The 22,958-nt window shown below is 51.6% G+C and overlaps 1 protein-coding gene across 3 annotated transcripts in view; it reads right to left on the bottom strand.

Moving 5' to 3' along the window:
* The window catches only part of Nfatc2 (nuclear factor of activated T cells 2), a 120,866-nt gene that overhangs the window by 4,574 nt on the left and 93,334 nt on the right, over nt 1–22,958 (bottom strand). For 2 of the 3 annotated variants that reach the window (XM_026787141.1, XM_026787139.1), the window contains exons 7-9: nt 20,727–20,782; nt 20,099–20,225; nt 17,162–18,326 (exon numbers count right to left, since the gene is read on the bottom strand). In XM_026787141.1, coding sequence (XP_026642942.1) covers nt 17,506–18,326; nt 20,099–20,225; nt 20,727–20,782 — 1,004 coding nt within the window. In that variant the 3' untranslated portion in view covers nt 17,162–17,505. Of the gene's footprint in view, nt 1–17,161; nt 18,327–20,098; nt 20,226–20,726; nt 20,783–22,958 lie in introns of those variants that run through there. The other variant, XM_005362839.2, reaches the window with a different exon arrangement.

The following is a 22,958-nucleotide window of genomic DNA, read 5'->3' as shown; positions in this document are numbered from 1 at the left end:
CACAGGCTCAACCCACTTCCAAATCTAACTTCTCGTTTGTTTTTGTTCCAACAGTACCTATTCCTTCCCCCGCACACCTAGAAGTCAGTGTTGGATCCGTAAGTCTCACAGATTGCGCTGTGCATAGGACCATATGCACAGCTGGTGTTCCGGGTGGCTAGTACTGGCCGAGAAATTTCATCTACAAGAGGATGAACCATGCAGATTTCCTGAGCATGGCAGGACTATTTAATTCCTACCTCAGCACTAGGAACATGGCTATGCTGTGGACAGGCTCTGTAGAGCCTGGAGGTCCCTTGCCGCAGCAGGCAATGGGGTTTAGATTTAGATGTGAATCCGGCCCACTCTTTCAGTTTATTTAATCTGCAGCCTACATGCTGGTCAAGAAATTGTTCTGTGAGGTGTAGCATTCACCCCCTTTTGTTTCTGGAGACCCAGAATCCTCACTGTATTTTGTGCAGGAAAAGGCCAGCTAGCATCTGAGTTTAGTGGTCAGGTTTGAGCCAGGTGATCCACCAAAAGCACCATATTCTAAGAACAGGATGGGTGAGGGAGAGCCCGTCACAGTGCTGCTAACCCCATTAAAGACAGGGCTAAGGATGACCGTGTCTCTAACTTCAGTGTGACCCAAGGCTGCCACCAGGAAAGAGAAGATGGATAGGTTTAAAATGCATCAAAATTATAGCATCTTCCCTTAGCAGAGATAACCATTCATATATAGAGGTAATACGGCTATAATACTATGAAGCAATAAAAAAATGGCAACAGACAATATTGAAAGGGCCATGCCAGGGACCAACAGGCCCTTTTGGTAAAGGACTAGATACTACTTTCAGATTTGTGGGTGTTAGGGCCTCTCTCCACTATTGAGACACCTACAGGCAAATCAACATCAATATGTCGGATAAAACTTTATTGACAGCAGGATGGGGGCCAGATCAAGCCTCACCACCATAGTTTGCCAGTGTCAGGTAAAAGAGTAGGGTGTTTTCTCTGCCTACTTTGGGGGAGTCAGAGCCTCAACTAGTATTACTTATAAATTAGTCTGGGTTTGTTTAGTGGTAACATTCTAGTAGCTAAAACCGACTTGTCAAGGAATTTGTTAAAGAAGGGACTCTCAGGGGCTCTTCCTACAGCCACCCCCACCTTAGCTGCTTACTCCAGCATGGCAACTGCAGGAAGGAACAGAGAGGCTTCCAAACCTCAACTGTTTTCTACCATCCAGCCAAACTGTAGCCAGAGAGCCCTATCCTGCAGTCAGAAGAGGACTGGAGCACCCCCACCCAGGCTCTTCTGCTGTGCCCAGTCAGGAGGACGTCACTTCTGCTGATGTAGGAGAAGATCCCAGGGGAGTGTCCTCTAGAGTCAAGGCCCAGTTCTGGGCTTGAAGGACTGGGCCTTTCCTGTCACTCACAGCTCAGATGATACCTGAGGATGTAATCATGGGGCTTACTTTCTGGAGAAACGTACCTTGCATCTTTTCTCTGTCCCCTTCCTGGGCTCTGGACACCTAAGACCACTAGAGCACGCTCTAGAACATAGCCAGGCTATCTAGCCAGGCCCAGTGGAAAGGAAAAAATCCCTCAATTGGTCGAGGGCCAGGTCAGTGTTGGGGTCAGAGGGAGGCTGAGAGTTGGGGCATCTCCCAAGTTTCCAGGCCCAAGAAGCATGGTGCACCCTGGGCCTTCTAAGTGACTTTGCTCTCCACAGAAAACATCTATTTTTATCAGCCTGATTCCTGGGCTGTGGACAAAGCTCAGCAGGGGGTGGCTGGTACAGTGAATGCCCTTGTCCTCAGCGAAGTCTGAATCCTGTTGTTGCCTGAGATGAGTACATGGCCTTCCCAGGAAAGGGTGCATTGTAGTGTATCGGGACACCTTTATCCCTTGTCTTCAGGAAAGTGGGGACCAGGGGTCTGAACTGCCAGCTCATTGGTACACTTGCAGGCATGGCTTTTATGCACTGATTTTTTTTTAACTGGGATTTTTAGTGTGACTCTCTGCCAAGGGCATCTGGACCTTGCCTGGGTGGTAAAGGGGCTGCTTCCACTGACAAAAAGAAGTGGGGAGCCAGCCATGGCCCAGCACCCCAGCAGTGCCAACTTAATCGCTGTCCCAGAGGGCTCAGCGGGCCAGCCGCAAAGTCAGGCTCATCACATGGTAAGGGCACAGGCGAGTCGTCACTTCCACCTTTACCCTAGGGACTATATTGTCAGAGACAAGCTTGCCCCAACCAATCTGGTTCAGCCACCTGATCCTTCTCTGCAGCCCCAGAGGTCAAAGTCAGTTAAGTCGATGCAGACAAGAAGCCAAGCAAGGTCATCTGTGTACTAGAGAAGGCCACACACACTCTCTTGCTCAATGGGCTTCCTAGAGCTTTTACTCAATATAGAACCCCCATTCCTGTAGGGTGCAGGGTCCCCCAGAACAGCATGCAAACCCCTGCATCCACCCCCATCTCAGACTGAGAATCTTGGCACTGTCAGGAGTGGGATCCGCAAGGACAGTTGGCCAGCGAGCAGAGAGCCTTGTGGTTGGTGCTTTCTCTCTGACTTAACCATAAATTTGAGGTAAGCAAACATAGCTGGTGACCCCAGGAGAAGTAGAAGAATCCGTTACCTGTCACTTTGATTTCTCGGATCAAAGACCAGTCACTCGGTCTCATAATATGTTTTGTATCCAGCTAAGGTGTGTGTCTATCAGTTCTGAAAAAGACGTGCAAAACCATTTTTGAGAAGAAAAGGAAAAATTACCTTTGAACTCTATCATACTTCAAATTTGTTCCTAGCTACACAACCCAGGACAGAACTTCACCCTTGGACGAGAGTTTCTGGCCATCCTGTGTTAACTTCCTGGCCTGAATGAACCCAACAACTGGAGTCAGTACCACTGAGACGAGGGACTTTATACGAAACGGGGGTAGTCTCTGAGGCAAAAATGCATCAGCAAAACGAGGAACTGTACATGTCTCTAAGCAACACGAAGGCCTCTCACCAGTCTCTAAGGCTGCCTCAGAGAAAAAGTTGGCTCCCCCTGGAGCCTACAAAAAAGGAATCCCAGGAGCGATCCACCTACTGTGATGTAGCACCTCAGGGTTTCCATGCTTTCCTAGAGTTTCCCCTAAGTTAATTCTCTTCAAAGCCTCTTGCCCCTCAGAGCAATGAAGATGCCTTGGTTTTTCAGAGGAGGAGACCTGCTGTTGTTTTTAAACCCATCTATTGTCTTTTCTCTTCCACTTGGAGCAGTTTCTTGCCACTCAAGTTTTCAGAGTCCTGTCTTCCCTGTCCCCTCTGGAGGGTACATGAAGAACTGAGCTTCCTTTGATGCAAACAACTGCGTGTCTCTGAGGTTTCTGTTGGATTTGGGGGGTGGGTGTGTATGCAGAACTTGAATCCACTCTCAAGGAGAGCCAGGACCCCCTGGAGCCTCATCCGAGAGGAGGGGCTTCCTTTCAGCACTACAAGCCATGCTGGAACTTCCAACTAGGGCTGGGGTGGGTCCAAGGCTGACCTGGGACTACACGGCCCATTGTTGTCGTCCATCTGTTCTCACAGTGACAGTAGGAGATGTGGGGACCCTGTCTTTCCTAGTCTCTCTAGAGACACAGAGGGCTGCTCTCTAGTGTTCAGGGAGTACCAGGCCCTGAGACAGCCCTGTCTGGCCTTTCGTGTCTACACTATGATAGCTCCTCCAAAATCCAGAGCAAGTGTTATCAGGCCATTCCTTCTGGTGTTAAAGACATTAACAACCTCGACAATGGCCATGTTAGGAGTTTTACCTCTGGCCAGCACCCCTGAATGGCTAGTTAGGATGTCTACTATAATGTTCAAACTACACGGCTCAAACTCGTTTCTGGACCCTCTGTGTACCAGACCCAAAAGCCCCAATTCCCCTCATTCCCAGTGTACTGTTTCTAATTCCATTTACTATTTTTTTTCTTTTGAGACAGCGTCGCAAAGCTAAGGATAGCCTTGAACTTCTGATCTGCATACGATGAGATTACAGGCATGTACCAACAGGTCAGTATATGTGGTGCGAAACCCAGGGTTTGCAATGCAAGCACCAGCCTTGTTCCCTCTGTGAGAAATGCAGATGACTATCCCCAGCAATGCTGACACCTTCTCACAGCTTATGGCCCCTGTCTACTCAAATGCTTCTGCATCTGTCCTGGAAGAGGGACTAACTGCCCTTCCACAGCCTCCAGCTTAGGCCCCTGCCTACCAGCGGGTGATTTCCCCTCCTCCACTTGTCGCTCCTAGAAAAAGAGCTCAGAAATACCACATGGCTAAGGGTTTCAGTGTGCCCCCATAACACCAAGCTAAGCAGCCCACAGGGGATGGTAGTGTTACCAAACTGCTTAGTGCTATAGTCGGAGTTCCTGCCTGCCCTACCTCCATGAACTGAAAAGCTGGTACCAAAGCAGGGAAGTCTGCACCTCAAAAAGGCAGTACCCCTCACTGTGTGAGTTGAGGTGCTGCACCTCTTCCTGTTAGTGATGAGGTTTCTCACTGCTCTTGGTGGAAGCCAGAGGCAGGGCCTCTCTCAGTCTGAGACATACAGCTCAACTTGGGTCCGTGATTCCAACCTCTTACCATATCCCCCTGTGCTGGTGAAGTGCAGGTAGCCCCAACCGCAGCCTTGCAAAGGCTCCAGGTTTAACGGAATTGCTGTTCTCAGGCCAAACTAATTGAGAGCAAGAAAGGGTTTGTCCCTGCCATGACCCAAGCCCTATAGTCCCCACTAACCTTTCTCTGGTAGGGATGTACTAGCTCTGGTTCCTAAGGAGCCCCTTTGGGGTTTGCATCAACTTTGCCTTCCTGGGGCTGGAAACCCTTTCACCCTACACCCCTCTCCTGACCTGGGGAGCCTGTTAGTCAGGAGCCAGCCCCAGGGACTCCTATTTAGGGTTTTCCAAATCTGAAAGACCTTCAGGATGCACTGAGCAAGGATGCTAACTGCTTCTGGAAGCTTCTGGAATGAAAGCACGGTGACAGTCAAATTCTTGCGTGGTCTCTCATCTGACACCGCTGTGGCATGAGCTGTGCTTAGCAATGCTACCTATCATCTCTAGAACCCTCTGGTAACTAGGACTACTATCCTGTCTCCCTGCGAGTTACACAGGAAGTAAGCTATATGGAGCCCTGTAAGGGCTCTGGGAATATGAAGATGGACATTAAGAGGCATCCTCCTCATATGCTCCAAAGCCATTGGTCCGAGACTCACTGCCCCCTCTGGGGGTCTCCTACAAGGCTACAGGAAGACAAAACAGGACACACTACTCTTCTGCCATGAGCACTGTGATTCAACAGTCAAGAAGTGATTTGCTTAAGCTACATTGATTACAATAAACACACGAGAAGTTACCCGAGTCAAGGATCGGCCCTCTGGCCAGCTTCCTGACTCCTGGAGCCACAGGCACACGTGGCTAGAAGGCCCAGCACATGTTAGAAAGGTCTGTGTGTTTGTGAGTTGTGAAGCCAAAGGGAAGCAGAGGCAGGTCAAGGGGCCTGCTCAGTCTGATGGCGCTAAGGTTCCAGTAGGCCAGGGGAGGAGCCTGCTCCCAGGACACCAGCACACCCCACATCTGGATGCTTGCACATGGACTTGAAGCCCGGGAAGAAATGCCAGGAAGTGTAGCCTCTCTGTCAAATCAAGACCTAAGCTGAGTTTACCCTGCGGCCGGCTTCTGCTCCCTCAGCTCAGCAGAAAGTCTCCTGAGCAACGCCTCTCCTGTCAATCAAATGATCACACAGCTGTCTCAGCAGCAAGCCTAGCAGAAAGGCTCTGAACGGAGCCACGTGCCAACTTCCTCTCCCTTCTGCATGCTCGCTGTGGCCCACCCCAGGCTCTTCAAGAAGACGGGCCATGAAGCAAGCCTTAACATCAAGGCTGATGCAAGATTCTGTGAACCGGAGTTCAGGAAGCAACCATCCAAACCCACAGAGCAGCCGTGACCGCAAATGAGATGAAACAACTAATTGTTTGGGAAACCGTGCATCTCAGTGGCTTGAAAGGCTTAGGCAAAGGCTACTTGGCAACTTCTGAGATTGTGTGTGCCTGCCAGGTGGGACGGAGGCCAGGGGAGGGCAGCTCAGCCCTCCCGCCGGAGGAGCAGGTGCAAACCACAGCAGCAAGCAAAGCTTCTCCCACAGTCCCCATGCTCATCACAGGTCAGCGTCTCCCCTCACTGAGGGTGAGATCCCCAACTCCTGACTGGACTTCAAGAGACCTTACCATCATATACCAAGTGACTGGGTAGTTTCTGCTCCTCTCATAAACTCACCTTCTAGATTCTTCTATGCCCTGCCACAAGTGCCACCACCTGCTCACAGTCAAGTCCCCAACACAGGGTGCCCTACACAGGTATCCATAGACTTCAAGTGCCGAGGTAAGCCCACCTCCTGTGCACAGACACGGCTGTGCTGCACTCCCTGTGTTCTGGGCACTTAAAGTCTGCCCTTTCCCCAGATGGCTCCAGGCACACGTGCCTCCCTCCTACACTCCAGATTCATTACCTGTCTGGAAAGAAGCCCCGCAGGACCCAAGGGAGGCCTAGACCCCCTCTTAAGTCTCCTGTAATGGGGGTTGTTGGCCCAGCAGTGGTACTTATGACCAGTGGTTGCCTGGAGTGACCAGTATGGCGTGCATGTGCCCTTGTCCACTCTGTCCAACCCTCCTCATGGCTACTTGCTGGGGACTGAATTCTCTCTGATCCCCAAGTTTGTACTGTGAGCTGTTAGCCCCTGTGTGAGGGCATTTGAAGATGGGGCCTATGGTCTAGGGATGGAGAGCTTCCCTAGCATGCACAAGACCCTAGGTTCTGTGCCAAACCTCACTAAATACAAGATGAGGTTGACATGAGGGAACAATGCTTCCCAAGAGCCCAGGGGCAGTCTGTATGTCTTTCTTACAGATGCAGCAGAAAGGTTTAACTGTAAACTCAGCAGAGCCCGGCACAGAGCTGTCTACAGTCCTGGGGGCTGAATGACCAAGATCAGGGTAAAGAGATGGATGTCTATGGTCTTGTTACCCAGCCTGCCTGATGCTACAGTCTCAAGAGGCCTGTTTTGTCCAAGTCATCTCTCCATAATGTCCTGAGTCAAGCTCACAGGCAGGCATCAAGGTTAAGGGACTGCCCCATCCAGGACCACAGGGCTAGCCTGTGACAAGGCTCTCAAAGAGCTGCTGTCACCTCCACATTACCTGTGTACATTCTTGCCCATCTTCCCCTTCCTCTATCCCTGGCATCTTTATGGGTTTCCAGGTCTCCCTAGTTAGCAGCCTACTCCATAGCTCTCCCTCCTACTCAGCCGTTACACTCGAAGGAAGGGGCTTGTAATTCAGGACAGGCATCACAGCCTGACTCTTCACAGCCAGACTGCTGTTGTCCAAATCTGCTGTGTCCCTTCATAGGCTCATCCCATGCCATCTCTATAAAGACAACAGTCATTCCTAACTTCAGGCTTTGGAGGCATCAGCAATGCAGCCTCCTTACCCACAACATGGCAACCTGGGCAGAAGATGGCGGCTCTCAGTCTACATCCATCTCACACAGGTCCTCTTCCTTTGGAGGGGGAGGGGAAGAAGTACAAATCACATCCTGCCCCCACGGAGTACCAGCTGCCTCAGGCTGACCACGTGTGGAATAAAATTCTGAGTCACCCCCTGCTGCAAACCAGAGACCTCGGGAAGCTAGCCCCAGCAGCAGCCAGCCGCCAGACATACAAGGCCTCAGGTCTTCTGAGAAAAGTGCCCTGCTCCAAACTGTCCCCAGCTCTCAGGATGAGTAAACCCAGAAGTTCTGAGCCTCCAATTTCAAGTGAGGCAGAGGTGCTAGCCAGGCAATGGCATGTTGCTGGGTGGGGGTGGGCGGAGTAGTTAGCACCAAGCCCTAAGGTGGTGAAGGAACTGTCTGCCTTCAACTGTGCCCTAGAAGATACACATCTGCAAGAATCAAGCAACACAGGATGGTGCCGTGGGACCCGACTCCGGCACCCTCTGACCTCAGCCACCCACACCCACCAGGCACCCTGGGTAGTGTTTTCAATAACCCAGAGCTCTGTCTGGGGGCCTAAAGAGGAGCAGGGCTGTGTGTCTGGGGTGCACAAGAGATGCCACTGGGATGGGTGGCTGGCCAGTCAAGCTCACCTCTGGAGTATCTAGAGAAGCATGGCATGCGGGTCTTGTGCAGGTCCCAGGATTGGATATGTCACCCTACTTTGTCCCATACGAGACATGTAGCAGGAACCAGTGTCACAGATACCTGGCTGTGGATGGGTCAGAGCGAGACCCTGGGCATATGGCTAGAAAGAGCCTCTGGAAGGCAGCTCCTAGCAGTACAGGGACTGTGTGGGAGAGACAGATTGTACAGGTGGCAGTGGAGGGCAGATGGAAAAATCTCTGGTATTGATGTTCAGGGCTGTCCTCCTTGGATGTGTCCTGGTCATAAGGCAGAGGGCGGTGCCCTGAGCTTCGGGGCCATACCATTCCTCTGCTGGGCAAGTTCTTTTCCTTAGCTGTGTTAAAGAGTCCATGATCTAAGGTTGACCTAAAACTCAGGGGAGTTCTGGGGGCCGGAGAGCTGGCTCAATGGAGAAGAAGACACAGCAGAAGACAGAAGAGAGCCAGCTGGTTCCAGGACCCACAAGAGGTCTAACAAGCCAGCACAGCTTATGCACCCCCCCCCCATAAAGGGTTGACACAAGTGTGTCATGGCGAGACAGAAACTGATGTAGGGGACAAGGCCCCGGGAGAGCCCTGTCTGCTGTGAAGAAGCCAATGACAGGCCCATGGGGAAGGATGGACATCTTAGCAGATGGGACTATGAGTAAGTAACTCAGAAAACCATGGTCCTGGACGCCAACCCTAAGTAGAATTGTGCAGGGTGATGGGAGGGGCTCCTATGCTAGAAGGTGACTTAGTGACATCAGGGGAGAAAGGGCCCTTCACTGGCCCTTAGGCTTGGTGAACTCAGAACGCCTGGTCAGTTATAAAAGCGCAGACTGAGGCCCAACAGTGTTGATCCTGCAGCATCGAGTGGGGCCCTGCATGTCTTTCAGTTTCAGATCAGAAACAAAAGGAAGTGACGAGCATGGAATTCAGGGAGCCATCGCTCTGGTGGAGTGAAGGGTGTGTTTAAGAAGACATGCCGAGGTCAGGCACAACGCTTACCTGAAGCCCAGGAGCTGCCACTCTGGGCACCATCATGGCTGAATCAGAGCCAGCCGCTCACTGATAGAAACTGCCACACACCGGTGGTCCCTGCGTTAGGGGTAAAACCCAGACCCTGGAAGACTATATAGCACAGCCACCTCTTACAGAGCATGAGACGTCACAGACAGGGGCAGGGCGGGACTACGTAAAAAGTGACCAGACACCAAGCTGGCCAGAGTCTGTGCTCTGCTTGACCCAGGATGAAATGTACATCACACACACTGCAATGTAACATATAATATGCAAAATAATATCCTTGAGTATATAGCTATGTATTATAAATATTATCCATAACGAGCATTTACAGAGCAAGTGAAACTGTGAGCCCTGCATTTTATTTGATTAAAATTTTCTCACTTTTAGAAAGGACAATGGTAAAAGTGGGGAATTTTTTTAAAAGTCCTTAAGTTTTAGAGACTAGGTCAGGAAGGCCAGGCTAGCCTCAGACTCCCTCTGTAAGCCAATGTTGATGCTAATCTCCTGATCCTCCTGCCTCTACCTCACTGGATCTGGGATGACAGGCACACCCCATCGCCATGTGGTGCTGAGATGAAACCCAGAGTCTGCCCGCACTCTGCCAACTGAGCCACATCTCCAGGCTCTTTTAGAGAGTCAAGACTGAGGGGTTATAGCCAGCCAGCCTTCTCCAAACAATCAGAGGGGTCAAAGGGCAGAGGCACCCCGGGTTAAATTTGCTCTCAAGGAGTATCAATAGGTAGCATGTAATTTTGGTTCTTTTTGTTCATATAGTTGATAAAACACGCAAGCCTGAGTCTACACATAGGACTCTTTCCTGCCTGATGCCTCAGGCACATTGCTAAGCAGAACAAGACAGGGTAGGAAGTCCTCATTTAGACCCAGCCGATGGCAGGGACAAAAGGACCTGCTCAAATCGGCCATTCAAACCTTAAAACATCAATTATGTTAAGGCCATGAGTTCATAATGGCTCTAAATTAGTCACACACGCACACACAACTCCAATTGATACCAGGGAAGGATGTTAATAAACCAACCTATTCTTTTTAAAGTGGTAAATAATGGAGAAGAATCGGGGCATTCATCTGGCTTGCCCGTCTCGCTGAATTCTCCCATTGTGGGCGTAGGGAAGCTTCCCTTTCCAGCCCTTTTCCAGCTTACCGGAGAGGAAGGGTTGGCTGGATGGGAACAGAGTGTCACCCAGCGCTGATAGTCTACCAGGGGACTTGTTGGGGGAAGCATTCCCTAGCAAGCACTACTAACTTCCAGGGACAGGTCACCTTAAGTCATATCCCTCCCAGTGAGGACACCACCGCCTGGGAGGTAGCCTTTCACACCTCTCAACTGGCATGCTACCATAAACTACTTCTAGAGGCAGAGAACCGGGCTGAACCTCCCCCACCAGAACAACAGAAGCAGAAAGAAGCTGGGCCAGGAGAAATTCCACATAGGACAAACCACCACGTTCATATTTCTTGCAGTAAAAACGGTTAACTAAACTGTGATAGGCCCCTCCTTGTGAAACATTTGGGGCTCAATAGAGGAGCAATGGAGCAGTGTGGGGTAAGAAACTTAGAACAAAGGCGGTCACTCTCTCGAGCTAATTCTAGTGCAAACGCACGATAAAATCACAAGTGAACAAGGTGGGCTGGGAGGCTACTCGGCGTAAATTCCTACTGCACAAGCAAGCGGACGTGGAACCCATGTAAAGTCTGGATGTGCTGGCATACACTAATAATCCCAGTCCTAGGAAGAGAGGTGGATCCCTAGGGGTCGCCAGCCAGCCAGCCAGGTCAGTGATCTCCAGGTTCAGCGAGAGACCCTGACTCAAAAAAATGTAAGGTGACAAGTGAAAAAGACTTGATATTGACCCTCTGACCTCACGGACACAAGAGCACTCACGCACACGCAGAGAGAGATTTCCTGAAGCTCCCTCAGCCATAAGGAGGAAGGCAGCAGACTGACAGAGGCAGTGAGGACTTCCAAGATCCCCACCTGTGCAGGTGCTGCCTTAGGCAGCCACAGGGGTCAATGATGACCCTGAAATTACATGCCTATGGGTCCCCACAGGAATGTGACCAAAGCCAGTCTGCACAGGACAGCCAGCAGATGCTGTGCTGCTAAGTAGCTCAGATGCAGGAGGCAAATGGTGGGCCTGTGGATTGGGCAAGTGGCTGCTTCTACACGACACTACCATGCCTGGGCCTTCCTTTCCTTTGACTCCTGACAGCTGTCAGGGAAGGGGGGCCAAAACAATGCCCCACTTCTTTAACGCTGACAGCTAATCTAAATATTAAAAAAACAAAACACTGCGTGTGTGGGTCAAGCAAAATTTTCAGGCTAACTGCACCCAGGGAATATCAGCGGGCCACACCTTTCCCACATCTGAGAGCTGACAACAATTCAACACATGTGTAGGAAGACACAGAACTATTGAATCAGTTTGGGATCAGTTCATTTGTCGGTGCCCAATAAAGCTGAAAATTCAAAAGACGCCATCAACTCCCAGAAATCTGTGCACCCCAGCTGCTGGAATCTCACAGGCACTCCGCCATCCTCAGTTTATGCTACAGAACCTCCACTTTCTCCAGGCTTTTGGAAAACCAGCAGCCAAGGAGTGTCCTTCCACTGCTGGGACAGCAGAATCAAGGGGCCACAGAAAAAACTCATTTGTTAGTCCAAAGGGCCTGCAACCAACAGTTCTGCCACAGACCCAAGCTAGGTGCCCCACACTGGATGCAATGTGACCCAGGGGCTACCTGCTCTGGCTCACCTGCCCAGAGATCTAGTTTCAGAGCAGCACAGAAGGTAAAACAGACATCAGTCCAAGCCCAACAGGCTTTGTTCGTAAGCACCAGAGCAGACAACCCTCGCGCCCAACCCTGAGTATCTTCCACTTCACCCAGAGACAGAGAAGACAGTGTTGATCAGCAAAGCAGGCCCGGCCCTTCCTTTATAAACGGTCTCAATGTGACTGGATCCCCAGATCAATAAAATATTAAAGAGGTGTCAAAAACCCCATGGGAAAGAGCCAAGTTGATGGTTTAATCATTCCCCAAAACCCAAGCCCTTCTCCAGGTGCTAAAATCAAGTCCAGTGCATCCAGGGCAAGAAGCAAGTCCAACAGAACGGTAGAGGGCAAACAAAGCCCAAGGAACAAATCCAAACAGCACTCAATGGGATGGGAGGAAAAAAGATACAAATTCTTCACAAAAGAGGCACAGGGTGGGTGCTAAGCCCCTGGGAAAACAAAACTCCACCAGCTACCCAATATGAATTTACTGGTGGAGAGGAAGAGCAGAGAGAGTACAGAGGAAGATTTGGCTAACTGCTGCTCAGTTCCTAGCCTTGAGGCACGAACTTGCTTTTTGGGGATGTACTTTTCCATAGAGAAGTAGGCTATAGCTAGAGTAGATATTTGAGGGAAATAGATTCATATATTACATAAACACAAGATTACTTTAGGTGTGGCCTGGGAGATGGGGGGCCCAGCACGGTCTACAGGGTGCTGGCAGATGGCTCAGTAGATAATGTACTTGCCATGAAGATACAGGCTGTCATTTTGGGGTGGCCCATTTGTAGCACTACACTATTAATTTGGGGTGGGTGTTAATATAGTTCAATATTTAAATACAGTGGAAAATACTCAGTTTTTACCCAATGTCTACTGCTCATGCATTTCCTATGAAGAACAAGAGCCAAACAGCTTTCAAAACAGCACTTTCGACACCCATAGATGCTTGGTCACATGCATGCACAAGCTAGGCTGTCCCCGCAGGTCACCTCCAGGCTCTGGCCAGCACAAGACCACATCCTCTCTCCCCAGGAGGGAGAAAGCAAGGATGCCTGCAGATTTGGGCCCTGGTCCTTCTGCACCCACAGTCTCCTTCCTGTGGCTAAGACCCAAGGGCACGCCCATGCCCCCAAGGCCTGTGGTAGACTTGGTGGTGAGCTGGCCTGATGACCCTCAAACCACAGTTCAGCTGTGGCATCACCATGGCTCCCAGGAGGCGTCATCAATGGTGAGGGTCACAGGTGACAGTCACTGCTTCCCTGGCATTGCTCCCAAGGGTCTGCATCCAGGCACGGAACCACAGCCACCCTGAATTCATACTAAGGAAGTGGTGGAGGTGACCTACACTCTTGTCCTATTTTGGCACTTCTAGACGCATCTCGGACAACCCAACTTGGGGAAAGATGCTCACCTCGGCTCCATCTCCTTCCTGCTGGGGATTCACCTTCTCCAACGTCAGCTGTGTCTAAAATGAATGTGCACCCCAGGGCCACACTCTGAGGTTCTCAGACTACAGACCTTGTTGGGCCCTATGAATATACTTGGTGTTATCTAAATGTGCAAACCCATGAAAACACTTAATTTACCACCCAGGTCAATGACAATAAAAGAATCATAGGAAAAATTGTGTAAAAACTATTTCTTGGGGCTGGAGAGATGGCTCAGAGGTTAAGAGCACTGACTGCTCTTCCAGAGGTCCTGAGTTCAATTCCCAGCAACCACATGGTGGCTTACAGCCATCTATAATGAGACCTGGCGCCCCCTTCTGGCTTGCAGGCACACGTGGAAGGAATGCTATACACATAATATAATAAATAAATAAATATTTGAAGAAAAAAAAACAAAAAACTATTTCTTTCCAGAATTTTCCACTTAATATTTTGGACTGGAGTTGAGCATAAGAACCTGAACTGAAGAACAAAAATCCAAAGATAAGGGAGGTGACTATAAACTTTTGGTTGTCCCGGAAACGGCACGTGAACTTGACTCTTGCCTCCCTCACATCTGTTTCCCAAGGGCAGCCAGAGCCACCTTCTCCAAAGATATCTAGGTCACTGCTGCAGAAACCCCCCCCCCCATCACCTGCTACACTGACTTCCAGGTCACCTTCACCTGCTGTTCCCAATCCCCCCACCCCGAAATGCTCTCCCTTCAGACCTTCCCACGGCAGTGCTCACCTCCCTGCTGCCCGCCAGCTCCTACCTGTGTGATGTCCCTCATCATCATTCAACCCCCTTAGACACTGGCATCTACAGTGCATCTTTCCCCGAACATAACAAAAACGCTTCAAGACAAGGCTTTCTTACCCCTCCACACACACAAAGCCCAGGACAGTGCCTGGTTCAGGCAGCAGGCAGCAGGCAGCAAAGATTTCAAGGTCTGGGCATGACCAGTGCGAGATCAGAGGCCAAGGACCAGTGTGGAGGACGAAGTGGGAGGACAGGGAGAGCTGGAGAGGATGGAGATGGGATGGGGGAGGGACTCGGTTACTGGACCAGCTGCCATGTGCAGCCTGAACTGCCCAGGCACAATCTGGAGCTTTAGGGGGAGAGAGTAGATCCATGACCCGGGACAAAGCAGGTCAGCATTTACAGATGACATGTCAAGGGTGGTTGAATGGGACCCACTGCACCTGGAATGTTACACATTTCCCATTTTGAGGAGACTTTTGTAAGCATCTTTAAGCACCAGAGTGGGAAAAGCAGATGAGCTCTCAGCCCATGAGGAACAGCTCCAAACAATGAAGAACATGCAGGAATGCAGCTCAGAAGAGGGGCACAAGGCAGGACACTTGGTCATGGGCCAAGTTTGGAGACACTGGGGTGTGGCGCTCCTTGGACCCAGGGGAGAGGCTGGGCAAACTTCCAAGGTCAATGTTTGCCTCTGTGCAGAGACTCATGTCTACTGTGCTCTGCTCACTCACTGCCAGTGTGTGCCAGTTCTGGGTTCATTGCCTCTGGCTTCAGAGAGTGAGACCCCTTTGAATGACAACCGAAAGGAGCCCAAACCCAGTCACCCTCCGGCAGATGGAAGCATGTCTTGAGTCTGTCTGTCTGCTTTAAACTCCAAACAACAGATCAAGAACCCCACACCACAGAGGAAGGTATGCAAGGTTCTGGGTGCAGGGCCAGGTCTCTCGGGAGAATCCAAAGCCCTAGCAAACAAAAGCCAAACTGCACCCACATTTTCTGAGTTCTCCTCAGACCACAGCAGGCCACATCAAGCAGAACTTTGGGAACAAAGCAAGCCAAGCACCAAACTGGCCAATGACACCTTGCTGCCTTGGGGACACATGACTCAGGCCAGGGAGACAAAGTATAGATGGAGAAATCTGAATATAGTGTTTGAGGGACCAGCGCTGGGCTGCAGGACCAGACATGCTGTGGGCCACACCTCGAGGGCTGTGGACAGACAGAGGACAGAGACCGTGGGAATGGCTCCCCTCAAAGGGCACCTCCTGGTCTTAGATATTTTTTTTAATGTCAACCAGGACAGTCAAGGCCCTGAAAAGTCCCACAACACCCTAACCTTTTCACCTTCTAAAGCCACAAATCTTCCTACAGAGGATTCCCCACCGAGATTGGAGATGGGAGGGGGGTCACAAGCATGGTGAAGGGGTACTGAAGAAAAGCTTCCTGCAGTGAAAGCTATCTGTGCCCAAATCTCTCTGTGTCTGAGAGCGGAATCATGTTGGGGGAGGGGAGCTCACCCCAACACACCTGTGAGCCTTCCTATAGATTCCCCATAGGGCCCCCAAACCCAGCTGCTTCCTCTGTGGCACAAGTCATCCCTTCTGCACATCTGTGGTAGACACAGACGGCCACCTCTGACCCACTGAGGCATCTACCTGCAGGTTCCATAACTGAGGTGACTCGCATTCATCTTTAACGCAAGATGATGGGGGGGGGCACATCTCTGCTCCCAGAGACCAAATCAACCCCTCCACGGAGGCTGCTGGGAAACACCCGCCCTGTTCAGACACTCATCCCTAAAGCACCTTGCCTTAATGGGGTCAGTCCCCTGCCTCCACATGAAGCGAGGCCAGGTACACACTGAGGATGGTGGGAGCTGCAGCTCTGTTGAGTTCTCTTTGCCAACAGCCCTCTTTGAATAAAGCAGAGAGACTGGCTCTCACTGGGATGGCTAATATTCACAGGTAGAGCGTACAGAAGTCCCTCACCACTGCACTCAACTCCCAAGCCCCATCAGTTCACAAAGCATTGCTATTGGGTTGGTCTGCCCAGGCATGCCGGACCACGCTTTAGTAAGTGTCCCAGAAGGTCGTTGCTCAAAGAGGTTTGACTTTGGTTGATAGTTCCATCACAAAGATAGATGCTGTCCGAAGTCTCAGAACACCCAGGTAGCCTGGCTGAACAAGAATTCAAAGACTCTGAGCAAACGCAGCATAATTTCCTATCACCCACAGGTCTCCATGGTAACCATGGCAACTGTTCTAGGGCATCCTTCCTTGCTCCCTGTTGGGTTCCTGGGAGTTAACGGTCCCAAGTTATTGTGCTTTCAGGGGTTGCTTGAACATTCCTAATCTAAAAATCCAAAATGCTCTGAAATTCCAAACTTGAGGATCAAAATGATTCCCAGAAAATTTCAAATTCTCGATTTCTCCAGATTGCAGATTTGGGAGTTAGGGAGGCAGGAATGGTAACGCAGTATTACAGGGTGTCGCCAAATCCAAACCACTCTTGTTCCTGGATGTTCTGGGTACGGGACCCTCTACCCTGTATCAGCTGCTACTGACCATGAACTGGATGAAGCTGGAGCTGCAGGCAGGGAGCAACTTGCCACTTAGAGTTTCTTCCTCCACTTCAGAAACCTCCCTCTGAGATTTCTGATTTTCTGGAGCCTCAAAGGGAAGAGAAGGCTCCTCCACCTGCCCCACCCTCTCTGCCCTCGGGCACCCTTTGCTCATCTCAGGTGAGTGCGGCCTTCCTCTGAGAGGCCGACTAACCCCTGTCTCAGCTGCTCTGACAAGCCATGCCTCTGTCCAGGCCATGTGCCCACAAGCTGGGGGCACCTTCACACAAAGCCTTCTTCCACCCTCTCCCTGGCCCTGCCCCCCATCAGCTGAGCTCGCCCCAACGGAAACCCATTGCTGCCCCCCATCAATGGTCTCTGTGTCCCAGCAACACGTGCCAGAGCTGCCCGCAGCCCCCATTCATGCTCCGGATAGAGCCCCTTTCAAGGCTGTGCTCCCTGCTCACTCTGCACCCCGCCCCCACGCACAGAAGAGGGCCATAAAGTGGGATTTTTCCTCCACGGGAAAGAAAGAAATCTTCCTTTCTGATTTCCTGCCGTTCATCTAAATCTGGCCCCGGAAAGAGTATGGAAGTGGTGGGACAGGCCCAGTTCATGACCTCAGGGGACACTCCAGTGGCCAGAACTCCCTTCATTGGCTTTTTCTACTGCAGCGGTTGGATGGGACACCTATGACTGTCAGCACTCACCCCAAGCTCCCGCAGTGAGCTGGTAGGTGTGTGACAACACAGGTTACCTTATATCATCCCTCAGGTTAAAATGGAGATACTAAGGCCCAAGGAGGTAGCAGGGTAGACTGGGCTGTATGGGGGGGGGGTCCAGGATGGGGCATGGAGGGCTCCTTCCTCAGGGACACTGAGCAAGCACAGCTTCTTACCGTCATCCAGGTAGGTCTGGTCCAGGTTCTGTTCCTGTTTGACTGTCACTCCAGTGGGCATAGCGTCCTTCTGGTCACTGACTGGGGGTCCGTTTTTGGTAGCTCTGTGGTTCAGGGCAGTCTGTGGTTGGATGACTGTGGGGTAGGAGCCTGGGCTCAGCCTCTGGCCTTGGTTGATGGGAGGTGGGCCAGGCCTGGCTGAACCAGGGCCGAAGTTCTCACAGTACATGATATGCTGAAACTCCTGGTGCCCCCCGCCACGAAGCTGCTGGTTGGTGGGTGAGTAGTGAATCACGGGCGAGGCCTGCTGGGTAGCCGAGGATGTGTGTGGCAGGGTAGAGCCCTGGCTCTGGCCCTGAGAACCAGCATGCACCAGCACAGAGCGGTGGGCATCGGCCAGGCCCAAGGGTGCTGCCAGGAGGGCCGGCTGCTGGTAGCCCAGCAGGCCTGGACTCAGGCTCTTGCTCCTCTGGTAGAGGGCTGCTGCGGGGCTCTGCTGCTGGTAGCGGGCATCTGGGGATGACAGCCCCGAGCGGAACTGTTGGCAGGGGGCCATGGTAGCCACGAGACAGGAGGGGGACTCGGCCAGCATTGGGTGCTGTGGGTAATATGGCTGGCTCCCCAGGCTTCCATGGGCAGGGCTGCAGATCAGAGAAGGGTCATACTCATCGGGCTCCGTCTTGATGGCAGGGGCTGTGGAGAGAAAAGCGCAGGGCTGCAGCAACCATGGCAACCTGTGAGTGTGTGCCGAGAAGGAGGGGCACCTTGAGGAGCCCAGTGGGTGGGAGCATGGCTGGTGTGTGGCTCACTAGATCCCCCCTGGAACTGTCATCAGGTGAAACTTGACCTTGGCAATGCCCTTGAACTGCAGACTTTGCCAACTGTGGATGGGTGGAGGGTGGGCTCTACTGGGTGTTGGAGTCTGTGTAGCCTCGTTCCTCAAGGTGAGAGCTGAGAGGAAAAGGCTTGCTGTGACTCCCCTGCCTCTTGAGCCATCTGTCCCCATCGTCTCCCTGTAGTGTCCCCTCCTACTGGACACTGTCCCACATAGTCAGCGATGGTCAGTCGTCACTGTCGACAGGGTCTGGAGCCACCTAGGAGACACTCCTCTGGGTATGTCTGTAAAGGAGTTTCTCCATGGGGGTGCGTGTGAAGACCCACCCTGAATGAGGGCAGCAGCACCCCGTGGGCTGGGCTCCTAGACTGAAGAGTCTCCATCTCTATTTCCTGATTGTGATGGAGCGCGACCAGCCGCTTCCCTCTCCTGCTGTCCCCACCATGAAAGGCAGTACCCCTCTAAATGTCAGAATAAAACCTTCACCCCTTAAGTTGTGTTTGTCGGGTATTGTTCACAGTAAGGAGGAAAGCAGGCCACCCCCTCCCAGCATCCTCCCTTAGCATCACCAGGTTCAGGAGAGAGGGGCAGCTACATGAACGGACAAGAGGATTGTCACCACGGGTGAGTGGGGCAGCCTCCTCAGAGTCAGGGTTTGAGGAGGTGACTATGTCCACAAATGCCATGCAAAGGCCAATGTCTCAGTTCTAGACAGCTAGAGACCTTAGGGTGGGCCTTGCTAGGGTTCCGTTCCACCAGCCGAACACTGACGCCCAGCCCAGGGAGGCCCTGCTACCGCAGATCCGGGGAGAACGTCGGAGCACAGAGGTGACAGCCTTCTTGCTGAGAGGACTGCTCCACGTGCTGGGTTTGTGTGAGGTTCTCTCTCTCTGCAGCTTTGGGGCCCATGGGAAGCCACTTCTGCTGCCGACGGCACAGCACGGCACATCAGTCCCCGTGGTGCCTCCCTCATAGGGATCTCACAAGTCTACCATGCACCCTGCTGAAGCTGAGCTGCCCAATCAGGGACAGTGGGGTTTCAGAACCAGGACTGCAGGTTTACAGCCCGAGGGTGCTTCCCTATCCTGGAGTGGGGCAGGAGCGGGCTTTTCCCCAGCTGCTGTAGTTACTAGTTAACTACTGCTGTAGTTACCTAACCTACTGGCTACCTTGGAGTTGTAACTAGAGCCACTCTATGAGGTTAGTTCCGTTTCTGCAGAATTTCATAAATGAGACCTTCTGGTCTGGGTGTGCCTCTAGTAATTCCACCCATATGGGGACAGTCAAGGACCCTGAGAGTTCTAGAGCAAGTCCACTTTGACCCTGATTGTGGTCAAACCTAAGACAGGGAGGAACAGCAAGAGACACTTGCTTAGCTGTCTGCCTCCAAATGCCCGTACCTACCCACCAAGGAAAACACGCATGACAATGGCAGCTGGCCCCTGGCACCAGTGGGCCACACAGGGAGCTACTCTCACACGGAAGTGCCTTCCAACACAAGAGGAAACTGAGGCTCAGAGTGGGTGAGTCACTTTCCCCAGGTAGCCCAGCCGGGAGCAGACCTTGGGACTCCTGAGTCCCTGGCCAGTGCTGTCTGTGACCTTGCAGGGTGTCAGGGAGAATGCCTCACCTGGATGGTAGGTAAAGTGTTGTGGCTGACTTCGTTTTCTCTTTCCGTTGATGACGTAGAAGTTCACTTTTACGGGTACTCGGATGTGCTTGTTCCGATACTCGGGGATCTCAACAAAAAGCATGTTCTAGAAGGAAGTTGTCATGAACTTGACTGTAAACAGCACGCCACTATTCCTGCCAGGATCCCAATCAAGTCCACCCAGGCCCACCACGGCAGGCCCTCTGGCTTCGTTCCCCACATCTACAGCGAAGGGAATTTAACTTTTCATCCCAGCAAGGAAAGCTGGTTTAGCAAAGTGTGTCAGATGTCACGGTCAGAAACCAAAGGGCCTGGGGCTTCGTATGTGGCAAGCACTCATTAAGTGTAGCTTGTACTTGTGAGTAACTGTGATGTTCAGTGTGGGGAGGAGGGAGGGAGAAGGGAGGGACAGATGGAGGAGGAAAGGATAGAAAGGGGAGAGGGAGAAAAGAAAAAGAAGGAAAGGAAGAAGAGAGGAAAGGGAAAGAGGGAGGAAGGAAGGGAGGAATAGAGAAGAGGGAGGAAGGAGGGAAGGAGAAGAGGATGGGGGAAGGGGAAGCAGGGTACAGAAACCTCAGCAGCTCTCGGGGCCATTTTGGGGGCTTACAGGCTGGCTCTTGTCTTTATCCACCGTGGCTTCCATCTCCCAAACCTGCTGCCCATCTGGAAAACACAAAAACAACAGTCTTTGAAGGACTCAGAAGCCAACGACGTGAGACAGAGCCGACAAATCACATTCTCCATAGCATCACTGTAGTGAGGTGTGTCGGTGTGCCGGTGTGCCTGTGGTGGGGGACAGGGAGGGAGGGAGGGAGGGAGGGAGGGTATGTGTGTGAGAAAGAACGTGTAGATGTGAGACAGAGTTGTGTGTGAAAGAAGAGTTGTATAAGAGTGTGTGCATATGAGACTGTGTGAGAAAGTGTGTATGTGTGTGTGTTGTGTGTGTGTGTGTGTGCGCGCGTGCATGTGAGTTATGTGTGTCTGAGAGAGCTGTGTGTGTGTCCAGATAGTCAAATAGTTCTCTTTGCAGGAGAGAAACATGGTGCCAGTAGGAAACTCAGGATTAAAAGAGCAAAGACTTGGAGGAACCGCAGACTCCACCACCGTGATCTCTTTCCATCCAAACGCCTATTTCCCTTTCTTAAAATAAAATCAGTGTTCTCCCAGGCACCTGGTCACATTTGTCTATTTCCAGAAGGTCCTCAAGCCCAAGGCTGTCTAGGGAGCCTCGTGATGGTCCTGGCTTGTTACCAGCGTCCCCTCATCCGAGCACAGATGGTTTAGCTATCCCACTCTTAATAGGGACAGAACAGGTGGCCCAAGCGTGCCTGACTCATGGGTCATCAGGAGGCGAGGGAACCCCTTAGCCCACTCCATGATACCATGTGAGTCACCATTGCAGTGAGAGGGCTCTGCTCAGCAGTGGCCTCTCCTTCTCAGGGGCAGAGGGCCCTTCATTCCCCTAATCTGAGGCCAGCAAACGAGGCCAAACAAAACTCTTGATTTTCAAATTATAGATTTCTCCCCTGACCACCTACACTGAAGCTGGGCAGTTCTCACTGAAACAAAACATTTCCGTGAGGGTTTCCAGGGTGTTTGTGGAGCACGAATGCTGAAGAATATTAAATGGTTTTATGAGAAAGGGAACATTCTCGAAGCTAGCACATGGTTGGAAAATGCTGAGTCAAAGTCCACTGGGTTCTTGACTCGGCAGAGGCTCCAGCATGCTCAGCACAGTGGGCTGCGAGACAGAGCACAGCCCAACATCTGGCCTCAGAGCCCCGTCTCTTCCTGGAGCAGAGCTGCTAGTGTCTGCTGTAATCGCTTAGGACCCCCATTTCTGAGGGTTAGCCAGAGAGACGTGGGCCATGAGCAGCATTTGAACTTACCCGCCTAGGAGTATGCCTCCCCCTTCCAAAGTAAAACCCAATAAACAAAACTCCTGTAACTGCTACAAAGCGGGTGTGACTGGAGGTTCTCACGGCAAAGGAAAAGAGGGAGTTCTTGGCGACAGCCAGTTCGGACCTGGCTTTGTGGTTCAATGGTATGCAAGTTTGAACGTGAACTCTAGCAGGCCCATGAAAGGCAGGGTATGGCCACACTTGTGTCTGTCTCCCCAGTGCTGTAGGAGTGAATACAGGAGGGTCTCTGAGGGTCACTAGCCACCAGCCTAGCTCTAGGTTCAGTGAGAGACCCTAGCTCAAAACAATAAGGTGAAATGTGATGAGCAGGACACCCAAAGTTCTTCTCTGGCTGCTACGATGGTACACACAGGCATGTGTGCCTGTGTGTGCGTGCACACCCATACACGCATACACGTGTATATACTCCACACTCCCAAAGTGAGATGCAGAGTGATAGAGGAGGACACCCAACATCAGACCCTGGGGATATGGAACACCCTTCTGTAAGCCAATAGCCAAGAAGAATATAGCTAGGTGGGAAACCCAAGCAAAAAGACAGGAGAAAGAAGGCAGAGCCAGAGAGATGCCAGCAGCCACTGGGGAAGCAAGATATGAGGCAACAAGTCACAAGTCTCATGACAAAATATAGACTAGAAATGGGCTGAATTAAATTAAGTTCTAAGAGCTAGTTAATAATAAGCCTGGGCTAATAGGCCAGACAGTTTATAATTAATACAGGTGCTCACAGATATGCGCTCACACACATGCACGCACACATACACACACATGTGTATGCCACACAACCAAAGTAAGATGGAGGACAATAGAGGAGGACACCCAACATCAACCTCTGACTTCCACATGTACACACACAGATGCAGGTGCTCACAAACAGGCACAGGCACACACACACACACACACACACACACACACAC

The sequence above is a fragment of the Microtus ochrogaster genome, linkage group LG8, assembly GCF_000317375.1.
Source record: "Microtus ochrogaster isolate Prairie Vole_2 linkage group LG8, MicOch1.0, whole genome shotgun sequence".
Classification (NCBI taxonomy): Eukaryota; Metazoa; Chordata; class Mammalia; order Rodentia; family Cricetidae; genus Microtus; species Microtus ochrogaster.
Note: the sequence above shows the minus strand (reverse complement) of the source record. Positions and strands in the feature narration are given on the sequence as shown.